Below are 20745 nucleotides of genomic sequence, written 5' to 3'. Positions count from 1 at the left end.
GTCTGTGGTGTGCTTAGCCACACAGTGCGTATGTGAGATAGTCAAGTTCTGTTATTTCCATTTGACTGATGAGACAGAAAAGCTTATCTGGTTACTAAGTGCCACTCTGGAAGTATCTGACAACACTTCTGTTATCGTAATTTGCGTAAAACTTTGTAAATCTTGTAATACCATAAGAGCAAGAAATTGATCCCTACCCTCAGTCTCATTCATATTGCAGTTTCCAGAGTATAGTATCTCTTTCATATCTAGGAGGCAGTAATTCTGGGATTGTGGAGGCATGTGTAAGTCTATAGATTTGGGCCCCAGCAGTCCCAGGTTCAGCCTGCTCTACACACAATCGTATGTGAACACAGATTCTTCTACTTGGGTTTTGCACCTGACGTGACATGCTATGAGGAGACCGTATGAGTAGACTTGCTCGCACAATGCATCATGTAATCTAGTGCTTTGGCAAGGTTTTGGTAAACTATCTAGGAGAAGATGGTCATTAAAGTATTCACAAACTTTTGGCACTACATCCAGTTTCTACATATGTCTCTCCCTTAGTTGTATAAAAATTTGAAAATGCATTACAAAGATCAAATACACAGCAGGTTTTAGTCTAGCTCTTAAAGGCTGATAATACCACACTCTGTTTTGGTATCTGAAACTTAGCACACACACCTGGGCAACAAAATTCCTGTCTCACAACACTAAGATTGCATAATTTTTGTTCTGTAGTAGAAACGAGGACATAACTCACTCTCTACTGTTCTGTTTTAGGCATCACTGGTACAGAACATCCTGGAACCATTTGAAATATTCAGTAATACAATAGGTAATAACTCACTACCAGTTTCCTATACAGTATGATGGCTAAGCAAGCTAACAAAATTCTTGAGTGTATAAAGAGGAGATGATGCTAATTAGAAGTAAGGAACTGTTATCTTACTTAGTGGTGAGACTACTAGAGGGAAATGTCACCTTCATTAGGGCCTGTAGCAGAAAAAAATCTAATGACATATGGGAAAGCATTCAGAAAAGAGCTGCAGAGCTTATTTGACTTTTGGAAAGTCTGACAAACTGTGAGAAGTTTAAGAAGCTTAAGGCTAAAAGAGCATTAAAAGGTAATTTGATCCCAGGCTGTAAATTCTTTGTGGCAAAGAGACTTCAGATAATAGAAGAATGTAGCAAACAAAGGCAGAAAAAGATCCAACACCTGGAAGATCAATTTGTGCAAATCTTGACTGGCGATAAAGAGCAGAATTAACCTAAGTCAATGTAGCCATCTAAAAGTCAAGCATCTACTAGTTATTTAGGCATCCTCACGAACACATTGAAAGAGGCATTTCCAGAGGGGTAATCATCCCACCTCTCTTAGGATGGACTGAATGACTTGGAAGCTTTCTTGTATTTATTTTTTGTCATTATGCTGGAAAATGAGCTTATACAAGTCACTAACATATAACCAGCTGAAGTCTGACAGTGGGATTCATCTCACCTAAGTGCATACTTCTTTTCAAAGCTGGCAACTTGAGGCCATTTTCTCTTGTCCTATCACTTGCTACTTGGGAGAAGAGACCAACACCCTCCATGCTACAGCCTCCTTTCAGGTAGCTGCAGACAGCGATAAGGTCTCCCCTCAGCCTCCTTTTCTCCAGGCTGAACAGCCCCAGTTCCCTCAGCCGCTCCTCATCAGACTTGTGCTCCAGGCCCATCATCAGCTTCGTTGTCCTTCTCTGAACTCTCTCCAGAACCTCAATGTCTTTACTGTAGTCAGGGCCCCAAAACTGAACAGAGGATTCAAGGAGTGGCCTCACCAGTGCCAAGTACAATGGCACAATCACTTCTTTAGTCCTGCTGGCCACACTATTCCTGATACAAGCCAGGACGCTCTTGGCCTTTTTGGCCACCTGGACGCACTGCTCACTCACATTCGGCTGGCTCTTGACCAACACCCCCAGGTCATTTTCCACCAGGCAGCTTTCCAGCCACTCTTCCCCAAGCCTGTAGCACTGCCTGGGGTTGTTGTGACCCAAACATTGCATTTTCCTAACATTACCTTCTCATCAGACTTACAGAGCTGTCAGAAAACATGAACCAACAGCTGCACATAAAAAAATCATCCAATCCTTTTTCCAGTTGTTTCATCCTCTACCATTAGAGAATACAGGGGACAAACATGTGGCTGCCTTCCTCTCCACCTCTTCCAATAAATGCCTGATTATGCAGCTGGTGCCTAATAGCTGTTGATGCCAGTGAGACTGTGCGGTGATTGCATAATCACACCAAAGAATGGAAATCTCTGGGCAAAGTCCCATCTCAGCACCACCTGCCAAATCCTCTTCTGTCATGTTCTGCAGGCACAGAAAGCTAGTGGCGGTGAGAGAGCTGAAGAGGTGAAGATTATTTTTGTGTGTAAGTAACTGGCTTCCAATTTTTATTTGGAAGTGCTGCAAGATTATAATGGACACAAGAACATTGACACAGCACTGTGGCATTCTTTGTTACAGTGTGTGCATGTGATAGCTGTTGTTGAATTACTCATTCTAAATTATTACATTCTTCTGCCTCTCATCTAATATTAAGGTGCACACCTGAAAACTGCAGTCGTCAGTGGGCAACTGCAAGAAGCCTAAATGTCTGTCATGAAAAAATGAGCATGCAATGGATCCGCAATACAAAACATGCACACACACACAAATGAGTGAACAATGAATAATAATGTAGAACAAACAGAGAATAACCACCAGCTGGCAGCAATAATTGTTCAAAACAAAAATTTCCATGCTTCATAAATTATCATTCAAACCAAGCCATAACAAGTGGAGTACCTCAGCCCGATGACGCCACGCAAGCACCATTTTTCCTTCCTCTGCGACTCAAGAAATGCTACTCAGCAGGGGTCATACGCTGTCATTGATCCATGCACAAAGACCCTATTGCAGCCAAAGGACGTTTTACACCCCAGCAGGCCAATATCTAGATGCAGCTGTGAGACAATTTTAAAATAATAACCCAGTCACAATCCCACCACTGGCATCAAAGCGTGTTTCTTTGTAAAGCCGACAATACAGCTGAGATAACCATGAAAGAGAAATTGTTTTCTTACCTCTTCCATTCTGCTAAAATTGTCCAGGGTTGTTGACCTCTTCCCTTTCTACATCTCAACACACCTCAACTTCTCCTATTGCTTTTTACATGGGGAAGGCAGGAAGGAAAGAGACATTTCTTCGTAAAATTGTCTTTCTAATGTATTTTCCAGCACATAGTGCTGGTTCCAGTGACGGTGTTGCAGGTGTTACCCTTCTACTTCTAACTACAAATAAACAAAGTTAAAAAACATTTATTGTTTGGATGGTTATGTGCAAAGAAACATATACTGGATCTACAACAGGAAACCAAACAGTAACCAGATTAAATTGCAACAGCTTTACTCTTAATTTTTTAATTGTTGCCATGATAATTTTGTTAATGCTAAAAAGCTGTTCTGTGCTCCTTTTTGAAGTATCTTCAGACATTTATTTTAAAAGAAATAGTTTTAGATTTCCTACTGCTAGAAAAGCCACACAAATTCAGTTTAGAAAAGAAAAATCATACACAGAAAGAACAGTTACAGGAAACACAATTGAAATCTAGCTCTCAACACAGTAATTACTACATATTTTTTTCTTGAGCTCTGACTCAGAAGACTAGCCATTTTAATACTATGAATTGAAAGCAGAAAATAAAGCTCTCTGGTAAAGGGAATAACGATTTCAAGAAACACAATTTTTTCCATATGTCATTAATATGCATTTTATTTCCAGAAATGAAAGAATTTCCTGTATTGTGCAGAGGTAAATAAAAAAGCTGATTTAACTGGAAGTACATATATAAGACTCGGCTAAACCACAGGTTTGGAGATCAAAATTCAAGTGCTGAAGTAGATTCCTCCCTCCCAAACAGGCCCTTCTGCAGCTGGAGCCAGTTGAGCCGCTGGCAAGGCTGAGGGAAGCAGCACACACATCTTGTTTCAGCTCTCCTGGAGGAAGCAGCAGTTACTACAGAAAGTTTTCTATGTGCAGGAGAGAAAAATGGAAACGGGAGCAAGAACGGGAAGTAACGTAGTAAGGCAAAAGAAATGCAGAGGCTGGGTGGGGACTGAGGGGGCTGTTCCAGCATCCAGCGGGGCTCACAGCCAACCTCGCGGCCGGGTGGTTGTTGGATACAGACACGGGAACTGGCCATGTCGCTCTACAGGGCCACTGTTCTGTCCCCTCACCCCTGCAGCACCCACCCTGTTGCCAGGGGAATGAAGAGCCTGGGGTATTATGAAGTGCAGATGATCCAGTTGGGATCAAGCCGTGTATTAATCTGACCTGCTTTGGAAACCAGCTTTGCCAGCTTCTTTCAAGGGGAATCTAGAAAAAATTCTTCTCCTGCTTCTAACTTAACTCCTCTGAAATCTCAGTGGCTTTTGGTTTTATTGACTTCCACAGGCCTTGAAAGAAGTCACCACCTCGAAGCTCTGCAAATGGTACCTAAATCGAATCTCGAATCTCAAATCTAATGTTTGGCTAACCCCTTTCATTCCTTCAGCATGCTTCAAAGTTCAGTTTCCAAGAACGTGTTCGTTTCTATCCTTTCTTGGACTTCAGGACATGCTGGGCAGCAATTTTAATAAGTTGAATTTTCCTGATATCCGGGTGGCAAAGAACGCCAGACAAAAAGAAATAATAAAAGGAGCAGTATATTCACCTGACATAGGTTGGACTAATTCTGTTTAGCTTTGAGTTTTACCAAAAGCTAAGCTACAGTTGTGTATAAAATGTGGGAGATTATCTACAGAGATAAAGGGCAGATAAATAATAGATACATAGATAAGATACATAAACACATGCATGTGCACTCATACCACTATACAGATACCCACATACTTCCTTACATGTGTCCACATTTCTCCTTCACTTACTAACTTTTTTGTACAGCTCAATTAACTTCAAAGTATAAACCACATACATCATCCTGTATAATAAAGCTTCATTTAACCTCAGCTGTGAGTTACAAAGAACTGTTATAACATTTAGAATTGACCATACATAAGTAAAGATACTCAGAACGAGTATAGCTTGCATAAACATCCCTTTAAATTATGTCCTTAATTTATAAATAAATTATTGGTCACTCTATGGGAAATGAATTACAAAAAAAAATTAGAGTTATTAGACTTAATAAAAGAATACACTCTATAACTGCATTTCTTTCTGAATGAGGCATAAGCATTATGCCAAAGTTTTGGTGTCTTTGTTTTTAAAGTATCCCTAGTAAAATTTTGGGGTATAGTAGCAGATTGTATAATCAGGGAATGGCAGCATCCTAGCAAGCTACATCATGCATCACATGGTAAGTTTTACTACTTGCTTTTTAAACCTGGCTATCAATTTATAGCAAAGCAGTATCTTGCAAATAATACGGATCTGTTAAATTCAAACTGTCAGCCAGCATGAAAGGAAGCCCTTCTCTCATATCATGTACCTGAATTTTACATAGAAGGGCACACTCTTGTAAAGCCTCTTGTACTTTTCATTGTGCTGTCTTGAATTTTAGATATATGGGTTGACACCGCTGTGTAAGAGCTCAGCAAAAGTGAAGAATACTTGAGTATCTTAGGCATGTCAAAGTCCTTTTGTGAGAACAGATTGTGAAAGTCTGTAACATCAGCTTTTGGGAAACTGAGATGAGCTGAAATCAGAGACATTCAGATAATTCAGTCCTTACCACTGATATAGAAATACTCAGTGTTTCACAGAGGTTTTACAGCAGTACCAAGAGCTTCCACTGTAGGGGAAAAAAATGAAATAAAAAAGTATCAAGCCCTGCTCCAAAGAGTGCCCATCTATTACCCCATGCACAGCAGCATGCAGCATCTCTTAGGGTGATTCAGTCACAAGCCTCTGGGATGCACTTTTCCTGCCATTTAGCCAATGGAAGTTCATGAGAGAGAGGAGGGAAAAACATCTTTGGGACTGCATATGCACGTGTAGGGTAAGAAGCTGGTTTTCTTTCCAGATGTAGCTGTATGTGAGGAAATACCTACAGATCTTGGCTTTTCCATCAAAACCTTTTAGTATGTTACAGGTTTTAAACATATTAATAAAATCTGTTCATGAATAAACACGAGGGAAGATTTCTGACCAGAGCGTGGAGAATACAGAACAACTTCCACTTAATGGTAACAGATTGTAAATAACAGAATTAGAATTAGACAAATTTACATAGAAGATTATATATTTGCATGTGGCGGTATAAGATTGAACACGATGGTAACTGAAATTCATCCTAGCATTACACGTTTTTGTAATCCAGTTTTTGGTGGCAGTGGGACTGCTCATTCCCTAAGTTAGGCATGGGACTTATAGGCACCTTCACCTGAAGTGATCACTCATCAGTTTCTTTTGGAATCGGTAAGGATCAAGGGGAGCCTCCACAGCATCACTCACCCAACTTGACAGCTATCCCAGGAGAATGAGAGTAGCTCTGTAGAGGTGCCTGTTGCTGTCTGTTAACAAGCCTGAGGTGCCCCACTGAAAATTAAGGCATCTAACCATTTTGATGTCTTAAGTTGGGTGAGATGAAACCCACTTACACTATCTATGCAGTTAAGTTACACATAGCAATAATCGCCTTTCCAAAGCAACATGCCTGCCCCAAATCTTAAAAGAAACAGGCAAAAAAAAAAGCACTGTCTTGCCTATAGCAATATTTCCTCTTGGTTTCTCTGTGTCTAAGTATCTCAAGTCATCTTCCTCTATGACGGGCATGCAATTCAAGCTATTTAGTCACTCCAGTTAGCTGAAAATATGTGAAAATGAATACAGTCTCATGTGGAACAAGAAGTCTGAGTTCATTATATGATACCCCTATTCAGTTTGGCATCATGATTCATTGAGGTCTTGAAAAAAGCTGAAGGCAGTTCAAACTGTATACAGAACAAAACCAGTTTTGTTCTGTTTTGTATTTTTCTTGTGAACCATATGAATTAATTTGCCTTCAGGTGTACTAGTTATTTAATGGTTGACACACATTAACTACAGGAAAAATTGGCAACGATCAGCCAAATGGGTTTCAGCCTCAAGTGACACATATGATTCAGGTGTTCTGGAAGTGACTCGAAGGTTTCATAGATGTCTGGCAAATTAGTAAGTCCAGCTCAGTTTCAGTTTTGCTTGTAATTGGCCATCCACACTTTTAAGATACTTTGGAAGGCCTAGGGTGTTTGAATATTTTTTTTTAAATAACCTGAAGAGAAGACAGAAAACATTTCAGGTCATTAAAAATCAGGCGGCAATGCTTCAGTGAGGAAAGACACATGCAGCTTTACAGTGATCATCTTTCAATTTGTGTCCTCAAACCTTTATCTGTTCCTCTATTCAGCACTCATAAATCAGAACTCTGAATGCTTCATATTTCCTTAAAAAAAACCCAAACCAAAACAAACAAAACAACAACAACAACACTCAAGAAATTCTCCAACAGAACTGGATGGTTTTGCTGTCCAGAGTTGTGTTTAGGAGTGTCAACCATTTCAGGAACTATCAAATGAAAAACATTGCTACTAACTGAAAAGTACTTGACCTTCAGAAGCATAGAATTACTTCAGAAACCATTATTCACAGTAAGTAATATTTATTTATGTTAGCAACCCTATTGGTTTCACATCACTGCTCTTTATAAGTGAGAAATGTAAAATATGGCCTTTAGTAAAAAACAGAGAAAATTGTATCCTGTGTGGTTTCATTCCACTCCCACCCAACCCAGTTGATGGGACAAAAGATATACTTAATTTGCACAATTATAGATATTCCCAAGACTCTACAGGAAACCTGTTTTCTGTCTTCGCTTGGGTCTGTTAGCCAGGCAGCCATATTATTACAATAACAAAAGTTAAGACCGCTGCTGTTTTAACACCTGCAGTTCTGATGGAGGAGGTGGGGAAGGCAAGTCCTTTCCTGCAGCAGCTCTCCAGGCTCAGTCCAAGTGCCAAGTCTCCTCCCACGTCCATCTGTGCGACAGACCTGGGATCTGAGCGGATCCCAAGCTTCTCTTAGCAAAAAGGCAGCCAGATGATTGGTAACAAGACCATGCACTGCACCAAAACCAGCACTCGTGCAGGACTCTCCCCTTCATTGCAGGGGGGAGCTGAGAGGCAATTTCTAACCAGTTGCAATTTGTTTTCCTGTTCTCTGGCTACTAGCTCAGAGCACTGCCCTATATACAAGTCCAAAGCAGAGGACCCACCAGTATGAAGCCCAGATATGTCCTATAAAGAAAGTATTCCTCTGAAAACCATCTTTGAACTCCTTATTAGCAAAAAGAAGTCATGGAATCAAATAATTAAAAAGTAATTTAAAGATGCAAACAAAGACGCTCCACTGGTGTAAGGAACCTTATCTCATGTGTGACTACACACCAGTGGGGGACTTGGCTGTTATTAATTAACAGGTCTTGGTATTGGGCTCAGGTTTACCTCGGAAATAAGCAGCAGCAGAGTGTAAATCCTTCAAGTTGCTCTATGTCCCTCTGGTACAGAGAGCGGCCCTGAGCCTCCCTTGACCCATCAGCCTTTCCTCTACAGGACAGCAGCACAATGAAGGACCTGGCCAGCAGGTACCTGCCATCCAATAGCAGCTCCTTCTCCTGTACAAGTGCCCAAGCCAGCCTACCCCAGGAATGCAAGATCTTTCCAGAGTTTCTAAAGCTCCCTTAAAGCCAGTGAGCAGCTCTCAGCAGTGATGTGAAGTGCGGTTTGTTTTATATCCCCCAGTCCATACAAGAGTTACGCAAGCTTAATCCAGACCAAAAGAGATGGGATTCTTAAGAAATGGAGCAAGCAATCTAGAAACCAGATTTACCAACACTCATAGCAAATTATTAAAATGGAATTTTCTTAAAAATTGCACTGCTTCTTAATTTGTGCACTTGTCTTTTCCTAGTAACCCTTTCTCAAGCATTGTCAACAGTTATTATTGAATACATTGCTACAATGCACCAATGTCTAAGAGAGCTGGCAGCATTCCCTTTTGCAATATATGAAGCCTTTATGTGATAACTAGCTTCCATAACACAGACCTTGGGGGTAAAGATGCATATATGAGGTTCTTAGGGACATGGTTTAGAGGTGGACTTGGCAGTGTTAGGTTAACGGTTGGGCTCGATGATCTTCAAGGTCTTTTGCAACAAAAAAAATTCTAGGACAGGCAATTCTTCTCTGAAAACGTAATGGAAGTAAGCACATGACTACTTCCCACCTATATTTCCCAGGTAGAAGGGAGGAGGACAGTCTGACAGGTGACATACGACCCCATTTTTAGTGGCTGGTAGGTAGGACCTATTCCACCTGCGGTTTTGAGCTGGTCCTATTCATGCCTTGTGTCTGACTTGTTCCTCATCGAGCACACCATTGTACTGATACCAGCACATTGCATCATGAGCTTTACATCGCTGTAAACAGAATCCAAAGGAAATGAATATAATCCAAATGGTTTCTTCCCACGTGCAAAGCAACAATATGAGCAGACAGCATCTCTTGTGTGATCGTGGCTTTACGAGCATGAATCATGGAAAGCAGGCTTTGTGGTGCTTCAATGGAACTACTATGAACTTATCTCACACCAGCAAAAGCTTTCTCTCCTGATAGCCTTGTGTGTGTTGAAGTACATAGTACCTCCCAGTGCAGCTCAGGGAACATGGCAGGAGACTTGTAAGCAGGCCTTGTCTTTCCAAGAAGACACCAGCTGAATGCAGATTCTTCCACTCACTATTGCAACCGATCTATCTTTTGCATGCTGCTCTTAAATAAGGATAGGAATTCACAAGCTGTGATAGCAATAGGGTAGTTATATCCTCCAAAAGAGCAGAAAGAGAGAGAAACCCTGCTGAGAAATTCTTCTGTTGAACCAACAGGGAACTGCTTAATCTCCTTAGCACTCTGGTACTACCCCCCAGGTCCATCACTCACACAACTTGGGGTTCACAGTTCTGTGCTTAATCCAGAGTGTGTAATAACCTTTCTAGTTGTCATTCACACCTGCACTAGGTAAATTATGGGCTGCCAGCTTAATACAGTTGGTACTTGCCCTCAAATAAGAATCCTTCCAAAACATCCCCATGGAATATGATAAAAATTCAACAAACCCATCTATCCCGTGCCTCCCTGGGGCTTATGGAACTTTTATGAAGTCCTGCAGTATTTCTTAACAAATGATGGATAGAAACATTCCAGATATTTCTGACTACTTATCAAAGAGATTCTCTTAATTGGCCTGATTTATGTGTCCCTCAACCACCAAGAGCACACCTACTGGGGCAGAAGCTTCTGGTTTTGTTCTTAACACATCATAGGTATTTCCACCTTCTTTTCTTAGGTCTTCATGTAAGGGATTGCTTAACTCTGATGAATCTGACATGTATTGCACATTTATCCTGTTTAATCCCTAATACCTTCCTGACATATTTGCTTTCAAACATATTTTGACATTTCTCTCCCCTTTTGCAGAATTGTCAGCTACAGTAGAAATACTATGTCAGTTGAAAATTCAGGGTCTGTTTTTCAAACTGAAAAATTCCAGTGCTTGGGTTTTATTTAAACTCTTAAGCACTGGATGTCTATCTTTCCTTAGCCAGCTATTATTTTAGAAACATTAGTGATGGCTACCAGTGACGGTGGTCATTTTACATAATGGCTGTGACAAAACTGATTTGCCATCATTTAAGGCAGTCCTCTCATCTGACCACATGCAGGTGTCGTGACACATTTCAGAATTTGTGCTCTATCAAAAGTGATGTAGCCCCATAAAAGGTGACTCAGCCTCAGGATGAAAACAGGGGTCAAACCACCACCCCTGTATGGCAAGATTGCAACGTCCAATGCCACTGCTTAATGTTGACTAAGTCAGTTTAAAAAACTGCAGCTTTTGACCTCTTCAGGACTGAGCCAAACTGAACCAAATTTTAGTTGCTGTTGAAATTTCCCCTACATTGGAAGAACCTGAATCTTTTAGCTATTTTTATTTTCTCCTAAAGAAAAAAGATGACATGCCCCACCTAAAAAAGTCTGAGACTTTCTGCTTTCTTTCACGTAAACAAGAGGGCCAAATTGAGATTTCACCAACAGCATTCATTCTGGCATTTCATAACTTTTAAGAATTAGACTTGGTAACCAGAGCAGCTTTTCGGCATGTATTTAGCATATAATGTTATATGCTATGTATGGTATAGCCATATGAGTATACAGAAGCCAAGCTTTCAAAATCATTTCCCTGCTCTTTGGCAGACTCTACAGACAGAGGGATTAGATTATGTTCTGTTTCTTTCTGGTTTGTAATATATTTAGACAACTGAATGGCTTTTCATTTGGTGCTTGTCCTGCAATTCATGTCTCATATCCTTTCCTTTCAATCTCGTGAGGTTTTTTTCAAAATCTAGTGCATTGTGCTTTGTCCTTCCTTGTTCTTCCATTTATGGGGAAGAAGTACATTCCGATTGCCTGCGATAATCAATGCATCTGCCAAGGACTTCTTATTACAGAAAGCTGTTTTGTTAGCCTGGTACCCAAGCTCTTCCTATGAACAGAGACAGTAAGAGCTTTTGTTCCACTCCTAGCATGATCAATTTGAAGGCATTGCAGCAATACCTCAGCAGGCTCAGATCACTGCAGGTCTGCTTAGATCAGTGTAATACAATTTTATGCCAGAGCAAGATCTGGACATTTGCAGAAACTGTTTGCTTTGTTATCTCAGGTCTGAAGGGGCTGCAGTGATTGATGGCGCTTTTATGTGAACACTAACTTAGCAAGAGGCCCTGGAATGGTGGACGTGGCAACTGTTTACTTCATTTGTCAGAAAATGACAAAAGTTCCTGAAGAAAACTTGTCTCCAGAGGCTCTGAATCATTCCTTCATTATTAACGGATGTAATTTTTTCCAGCGGAACTAAGCCACCGTGCAAAGTTATAGCCGTGGAAGAGGAGGCAATCTTTTAGTTAGCTACTTCCTTGCCGGGCAGCAAAAATCAATGCAGCTTGACTGGGTGTTGTTCAATGAGCAGTCAGGTGGAGCAGCGATGGCAACCTGGGGTGCTAAATGCTGCTGGTAACCTTTGCTAGTGAGCACGAGCAACCTGAGCCCGATTCAGAGCACACGCTTCAGCAATAAATAGGTTAAAATGCAGTAAAAGAGACCAGAAGTGACAAATAGGGGATTTCTGTGGCCAAGCATGCTGTGTTGGGAGGCTGGGATATCATACTCCGGATGACTGCACATGGGAATTTGCATTCATCTGTCTTAGGAAAACGCAAGGATTTTCAAAAAAACGATCTAAAGCACTCAGTTTTACCAGTCCAGTCATCAATCAGTCAATCACACCCTCCCTTTCATATCTCACTGGAGGAAGAGGATCTTTTAGCCTGGCATTTGCCCTGTCAGGGTTCAGTTTCAGGCAGAAGCTGTTCATTCAGCACCAGGCTCAACCGAGAGCTCGGAAAACACAGGGTGAATATTTCATACTTGATGTAAGAGGGTTTCAGAGCTGAGTGTGGTCTATGTGTTGCTGGCTCTGCTGTTCACATTCTCCCACTCATTCTCCCTTAGCTTTATACACACAAGGGGAACTGGCAGAGAATCAAAGCTACATGCACGAGTGGTATTTTTTCTCCTGTTCTGCATACAAAAATCATAAACTTTTCTGTGGTCTCTGGATGTGGGAACTCTCATTTTACACCACCTTGGTGACACTCTTGATTTTACATTAACCTTGGAAGAACGATCTGGCCAGGAGCAATTCTAGGACTCTCAGGTACAGGAAAAGAGTAACTGGCTAATGTCGTATTTAAAATGACAATGTGTCCTGAAGCACACAAATGGCTGCTCTCCCTGCTACATCCGTAAACATCTCTTAAAAAAAAAATAGAGAAAAGAAACTGCATCCTGTCCAACAGTCTAATGATTTAAATTATGCAGATTGTAGATGAGTAAAGCATTTGATCTGAGCTAAGGTACACGTAGCACTCTACAGAAGAGTGAAACAAAAGAACTGAAGATGCTGTGAAGGACGTAGGTGGCTCCAAGCCATGATAAGTGCTCATACTCTTCAGTTTCTCCCCAGATATTTTTTAGATTAGTTGTAACTAAGTATCAGGATACTCTCTTCTGAATGCAAACAAACTTGTTTTAAACTTTGCTGCCTACAGACCTCACAAGAGGCAGGTTTGAATGTTTTGTTAGTATCCCTTTCTACCAACATCAGAAAAAGGATAGCGACTGAACAAAACAACGCAAAGTAATTTTTTTGTATTTCTAACATGAATAAGGCTGGCTAGGCTATTCACTAGAAAGCAATCAAACCTTGACATAGGTTTCATTTGGTTGAGTTTTGAAGGCTTAAATCCTCTGATTTAATTATGAGTGAATTATGTATTTCTACTCAGAGGTCCTCCTTGGCTAACAGCACTGCAAGAAATGCCTAAATCTGAATTAAGATACTACAGTTCAGTTACAGCTCAGGGGGCTGCCTACCTGACTTTGCACTTCTGAGCAGATTCATTGCTGCAAATTCAAAAAGAGTTATGCTGATGCAGAAGTTGAGACTCCAGCTTCATATACGGAATAGATTTGATGGGTAAACACTAGATAACCTCAGACAAGCTGATTCCCATAGATAAACTTCTGTCTGAATCAGATGTTTCTTTATGTTTTATACATTAATAGAATGCAATATTGTATAATGCAGCACATACACTTGGGAACACCCAATAAGCAAAGAACTCTGTCTGGTGAGAGAGGTTAATTAAGTATTGTTGCTACTAGGATATGCAACCATGCCTTCAACAGCTTATCTTCATACCATTGTGCTTGCCTGCTTGATCAGATGCATTGCTTTGATTTATTATTATGATGACAAACCTTGGTCTACCTCAAAACTTTACCTAGTTGTGCTTTCAGCCAATTTACCTGCGCGCTGCCATAGTTCATATATGGACAGATCGCAAAGCAAATTACACGTGCGCACACTGCACAAGCTGAAGATGGGCAAATTTAAAGCATTGGTTATGTGCAGAAGGCACTGTAAGCAAAAAACTATGAATACTCACAACACTTCTGTGAGGAAAGCACATGAATATAAAATTTATTCGTTTACATATGTGGAAATAGACATGCATTTTCTCATCATGTGAAAGGAATAGAAGTAGGCAGCTGATGCTTGGTCTGATGCATAACTTGATAATGAGTGTGGTAAGAAGATGATGTGCCATTTGATAAAGACATTTTCTGTATAGTCACAGGCACGCTCATATACACAGCAGTGAGACAATCCAAGGAAATAAGATTTATTTCAAAGTAAATTTATGGTTACAGAAGGAAGCCCTCTGCACTTTGTACTTTCACAGTATACTACAGCCAGTAGAAATGAAAAGTTTAGCAGTTCTTTGCATTTCCTCTTTCATCTTTCCAGGCAAATAATTGATCTTTTAATCTCACAGGTAGTAGACAATACAACAAGGTGGAATGGGTACATATGTACAGAAAGAGGGATTTGGGGTGAAATCTTATTTTTACCATGTAGCATACAGCCTTGCTATCTCCAGCAGCCAAGGCCCCATCACCTGCAGGAAAGCATTCCATCTCCCTCCCTGCCAAGATCTCAGGGTTCCCTCATGTTGATGCTCAGCTGGTGGTGGGCCTGGCCCATCATCAGCACCTCAGGTGTGTGCCCAAACCCAGGAGCCAGGCAGCACTTTATGTTCTCCCAGGTTACAGGTAGGAGTAAGCAACTTGCACACCTAATGCGTGATTAATATTTTGCAGGACCAGGATCAGCTTAATATGAACAGGGAGAAAAAAGGCTGGCCTCCCACTCTGACTATATAGAAAAAAAAGAGGAGAGTGCAACCATCCATATCACACAATCTCACACTGGGCCATATAGAGCTAGTGAGGGAAGGCAGAGGCCTACTGAGACCTCTTATTTCTTTCTCATGCTTTTCTGTCCTCTCTCCTGCCTCCCCAAATCAAATCCACAACTAAGAAAACTACAAGTTTTTCTTTACAGGAAATACTTCGATGTAGTGTGCTCATTAAACATTATGGGAACATTTGTGTTTTATTTCTTCCAGAAAATTATATTTATGTGCCTCAAGATGGGAGAGGTAAGATCCAACCTGAAGGAGCAGCTTCCAAGAAAATCAACTAAATAACAAGAGCTGAGAAAATGATGAATAATCAGAAGACAGAAAGACAGAGAGGTTGAGCAAGTCACCTAAAGAGAAACACCATCCAGACAACTTCTATAGAAAAATTATATAGAAGAAGAAACTAGTCTGTAAGCAATATTTTAATTCTAGACCGACAATATTCTTTCTGAAAGAAATCATCATATTTGAGGAAATGCTAAAGAGGAAGAAAATTGAGTTGCTCTGGCAAATCCACAAAAATGTGGAAAAAGATCACAAGACAAACCTTTGGTAGATAACTTTTACTTTGCCTCCCCATCCATCTATTGCCATTTGAGCCTAATGTAAGTGTCAGAATACTGAATGTGAGTTTTTCCAAAGTTCTCTGGTGAATATTTTGTCACAATAGGGTAGATGCTGGCAATCCCCATCGCTGTTAACTAAATTGTTGTATACATCACAAGGTAAGTGAAGCTCTTTCATTGAGTCAAACTGCAGGGTAGCAATCATGTAAACCTTAATACGCCTTTTAAGATCATTTGCAATGATTCCACTAAGATGTCAAACATCTGAGCACATCTTGGCTTCAGCTTCACACACCCTCCTGAAGAGGGAAGCTTTATTAAGAAGTGACACAGGCACCCCATTCCACCCCATAGTCCTTGAAGATGAAAGAGAAACAGAAGAAAATCAACAAACTATATGTTTCAAGAGCAATAATACACTTGTCCCACTGCTTTACAAGGCAATAATCTAATTCCCTCAGCCACTGATTGGCTTCAGAATTTACCCCTCACAAATCTAAGAATTCATTTGTAGGCCAGAAGGGTAACAATGCTACCACAGAAGTATGTGGAGTACTTAGTCACAAGGTTGCAATAGCTTGACTTAACTTTCTACAGGACAGGTGCCAAATTAGTCCTTCATGCCTAATATTTTGTCCTGCAAATCTGAACAACTTAAAAACAACTACATATTTTACTGCATAACCAACACGAGGAACACCTTGTCAACAAACAATCAAGTTTTCCTTTTGTACTACTTTGATTTGAGTGCAGTTGAGTCTTCTGTTGAACTTGAAAGGGATAGACTTCTGAGTGATTTAAGCTAATTCACAGCTACCAGAGCAGAGTGCATGATGGCACATGTCTAAAGCCACAAAGGATTAAATAGTACTGGGTGAGCCAACAAGGCTGGAGACCACAGGAGTGCCCAGTCTTCACAAAAGGCCTAGTCTGTGTAGGATACCAAGCTGCTCATGCCCCTTTTCTTTACAATCGAACTAGTAAAAGATGTTGAGTATTACTGAGTAAGGGCAGGCAACAGCTAATAAAAAAGAATTCAAGTGCCACAGGTGGGAGTGCCACCCTGCAGGCATTGAGCTCCATCCTGTCCTGTGTAAGCAAAAGGCCTGGCCTCTCCTCACAGAAGCTCCTGCATAAGCACCTCTACATGCAACTCAGTTTGCAGAGCTGCTGCAATGCAGCTGGGTTGTTCTACATTGTGAGAAAAATAGCACTTCTGATAAAATGGAGTCAGTATTTTTTTCCACCTTGATTCACACTAAACCGAAGATTCTAGTTTTCTAAAAAGAACATTTCATCAGATCACTGCAGCACCATTCAAAACACTTCAGCTGAGAACAAAAAGGACCTACAGCCAAGACTTGCTGTAAAGTAGCTTGCAGATACTGTAGACAGTGCAAACTCCTCTCTCCTTGATGATGAGAGCTTCAGCAGGGAAAGGGTCAGTGCTCCTGATGGTGGGGAAATTGATCCTATGAGATGTAAGGTGGTGCTGTAAGTGCCAGCTTGCAAGAAAAGCAAAAGAAACCAGGTAGCTGTAAGCAATGCCATCCATGCCTCTGCCAGCATCACATCCTCTCCACACTCCCACGTCAGCTCCAAGATCCATAACCCCTGCAAATACCTGACAAAGTCTGTATCTACAGCAATCAGTCTTACCTTGGCGCTTAGCAGTAACTGTTTGCTCCTTTTACTTTCTGCCAGCACCTGCTGTCTTTGTGAGGTGATAACTGCCACAGAGAGCTTTGTAAAAAGCTTATGTTCATGAAGGAATTTGTATTAGATACTGGTTTGTGTGACTTACTGTATTTTGTAAGGGTTTTTTTCCCTTTGGGAATTGTGTGTTATTAATGAGCAGTTTTATGCTTTACTTCTAGTACATGTATACCTTGTAGTTGATGTGCTTTTTGTTTGTTTGCTTTCTTTTATTCTCGGTACAGAGCCAGTTAATGTAAAGTAGATACTTTCTGGCTGAAATTCTGATTTTGTCTACTAGTTAATTTATGGATAAATCTATGTTGTAGCTGATGAACAATTGTTCATCAATTGTATTGTTATAATCGTCTGAGAGCCTCTCTAGTTTAGCAGAATGTAGGATCCTGAACAAGACTAATGCTTGTTGGGCCTTAAACTAAGGGGAAATAGCTCACCACGTTTCCCTACCACCATTGCTATCGGCCCTTCTCCCCTAGCATTTGGGACATTGTAGAAGAGCACTGGGTAGATAAACAGTCACCTGAACATCTCAACCATCTATGTAGTGGTGCTCCGATATCCCTCTGCCTTTACCTAATCAAAATTATGGTGGACCAGATAAACTGCAATGAATTCTTCAATTATTTCTGCAGAAAGAGACTGGTTCGAAGACAATATATCTCTAAAATAAAAGACCTGGACTAAGATATATTTTTCTCTATGCCCATCCTGATATAGTTGGAAAAATAAAGGATATGAAATTAACATTTACAGAAGTGTATAATTCCCTTGCACACCCTGTTTAACAATGGCAGATGTCTGTCTCAGTAGCTATTAATGACCTTTGTGCTCCAGAAGCTCCCTTCCTTGTCCAGCTAATTTTCTCTCTTCAGTTTTACCGAGAACTGAGTGTCCAACTTACTAATAATTGCTGTGTATAACATAGGACATAAAAAGATAAGTTATAAAGCTTGTGCAGGACTTGGTGTTGTAATTAACCATCTTTCGTGCCTGGTTATCGGTCTTACAAAAGCACAGAGTAAAAACAATCTGGCCTCTTAATGTGTACTTCAGCATATTGTAGCAGCTATTTTAGATGATAACTGTTTTTAATAGTTTTATTATGGCTGTAATTTGTATATGAGGACTGTCCACCTGAAGAAGCAATGAAGTAACATGTCAAAGTGATTTTTAAAGTCAGTAACCTCACCCACTTGCTAGGAAGAAGCATCTTTTCTCAACTTCGAAAATTCTCTTGTATAAGACAGGTATTTATCCTAGTCCTTTTGCATAAATAGTAAATTAGTAAGAAGATAATATATACAGTACAATAGTCTATTTTAATGGTCTGCAGTCAAATTTTAGGCTAATTAAGCTAACTAGAAATTCTAGGGTTACAGTGATTTATCATTCTTTATTAATACATTGACAGTAATACTGTTTACATAACATTTGATGTTTGAAATCAATACATGCCGGTGTCCAGTGATTTGCTAATCTAATTTCTGATCAAATCCTGTCCTATTTTTTGCAGCATTATCTAACTTCATATTAAGAATCATGTTGTCTTTCTAAAGTGATTGCCAAGTAAACCAAAAATGTGTTTTACACTGCTATTGCACTGCTCTTGTCTTTATATACAGTAGTTTTTATAAAGATGTCCTTAGGTTTTAATAAATGAGTGTAACGTAAACTAATATCTGTAATAAAACTTGCTTTAATGTTTCAAAGACTGTCTGGAATAGCTCTAGAGATTTCAGTTTCCACTTCTTTCATTAGGTTGAAACTTCATGTTTCGCTTTTCATCTGCAGGTAAATCCCTAGATACCAATACTCCATAGTTCATACAAGCGGTTTATACAAGGGGAAATGAAGAGAGTGTATTTAGTGCAAAGAAAGATGCTTGGATTTGCATAAATACATACATGGTCCACTTAGTCTGCATCATATTTCCAGCAGTTGCTAAAACCAGCTACTTCAGAGGGAAACATGAGATACTGAGCATAGAGTGCTAAGAAACAAACGTAATCTTTCCACAACTCAAGCATGACAGAGAAGGACAAACGTGTGACTGAGCAAAAAGCAACATTGAGATTCCCACACACATCGTGCTGTGTCCCACACGGATGTTATGGTGGGTACACCTACCCAGCTGAGGCAGGGGCAAACACAGTTTAATTGTGCAGAAAGGCAGGACCAACAATCCACAAAAGCGAGACTTGCGTTTTTCTTCTTCTGCCAGGCTGAAGGACTCAGACAGCTTTCTAGAAAGGCCTGGACTTTCTAAACATACTGTGCTTTGTCACCTGTCATTTAGGAGACACCACTGCGAGTATTCCAAAAACATTAAGTATGCAGAGGTGAAATTTCAGCTTTCATCCTAGTAAAAGGGAACATTTTTGACAACTGGATTAATCACACAACTCCTGCCCCACCCTCCCATGTCCCCCCACCAAAAATATAAAACACCACCAAATAAACCCACAATTCACCACCACCACCACCACCATTGTTGCTTTCTGTTGGTGGCTTTGCTTATACTTAAAGCTTCTCCTCCATCCACTCACTCCTTAAGAAAATTTCAGTAATATCCATGGGGCATCTAGGTCCTAATACAGCGAACGGGTGGGAGGGAGAGTCCTGGGGGACTTTTTGCCTCTCAGTACGAGTTGGTTCCCTGTACAGAATCAGTTCTTGATCCCTTCTGCCCTGCAGCTCCCAAGTATAAGGTTTCCTAAGCTGTTGTCCTGTCCAGCACTCATGGTCCTCCTTGGATCATCTAAAATCTTTAATGTCTGAGTGAAACACTGGCAGGTACAAACTCAGAATGTACCTTTTCTAATTAGAAATTATGCTTACAGTATCAGGTCACTAACCCCAGACTAGAGACTGTGCTGCAGGAATACATCTAAACAGTTAAAAAAACACACAGAAATTTTAAGCCAAATTTTGGAAAAAAAAATCCTTTGTAATGACAGTTGTTTCATGAAACATAGGTATGTTTCATGAAACATAATTCCTGCGGCTTCTGTAACTATGCACATCAGCTCAAAAATGGAAAAGGATCATTTTCATTAAAGCAACACTTCAATAATTCTAGGGAGGTTTTGCAACTCTAACAGACCACAATTACATCCCACTGTGCTAACACTTACGGAGATGCATTGCAGAAGAAAAATAGAGGACAAAAGACAGTTTTAAAAACACATGAATAATCACAACCCACTCCCCTTCTCAAACTGCACTTGCAGTTATAAAAACAGCTAAATGAGAAGAGAAAGGGTAAACTGAATTATCAGGGGTGTTATGGTTCCCTTACGAAGTTTCAACAATTTTTACAGTGTGCTTCTAGTAATTGAGTAAGAATTATATTCAACACATTACGCTCAGCAGGAACAGCTTTTGTATACCAAGTGAGCAAATTAAATATCTCTGAAATTTCCATAGAAGATGTTAAAATGCTGATAGTGACTTACAGACTACCATTACCAAGCCATTATCACCGAATCATAAACAAACAAGAGCATCACAGCCAGTTCCTTGAAATAAAGTGTTT

General features: G+C 40.3%; 1 protein-coding gene across 2 annotated transcripts in view; it reads left to right on the top strand.

Annotated features, from left to right (window-relative positions):
* Positions 1–18919, top strand: part of SHISAL1 (shisa like 1) — a 208813-nt gene extending 189894 nt beyond the window's left edge. For both annotated transcript variants that reach the window (XR_010466689.1, XM_021296388.2), the window contains one exon: positions 15133–18919. Coding sequence is in view for 1 of the 2 variants with exons in the window: in XM_021296388.2 (XP_021152063.1) it covers position 15133 (1 nt within the window). In the remaining variant the exon portion in view is untranslated. The remainder of the gene's footprint in view (positions 1–15132) is intronic.
* The last annotated feature ends 1826 nt before the right edge of the window (positions 18920–20745 follow it).

Source organism: Columba livia, chromosome 1, assembly GCF_036013475.1.
Source record: "Columba livia isolate bColLiv1 breed racing homer chromosome 1, bColLiv1.pat.W.v2, whole genome shotgun sequence".
NCBI lineage: Eukaryota > Metazoa > Chordata > Aves > Columbiformes > Columbidae > Columba > Columba livia.
This window is presented reverse-complemented; position numbering and strand designations above follow the sequence as displayed.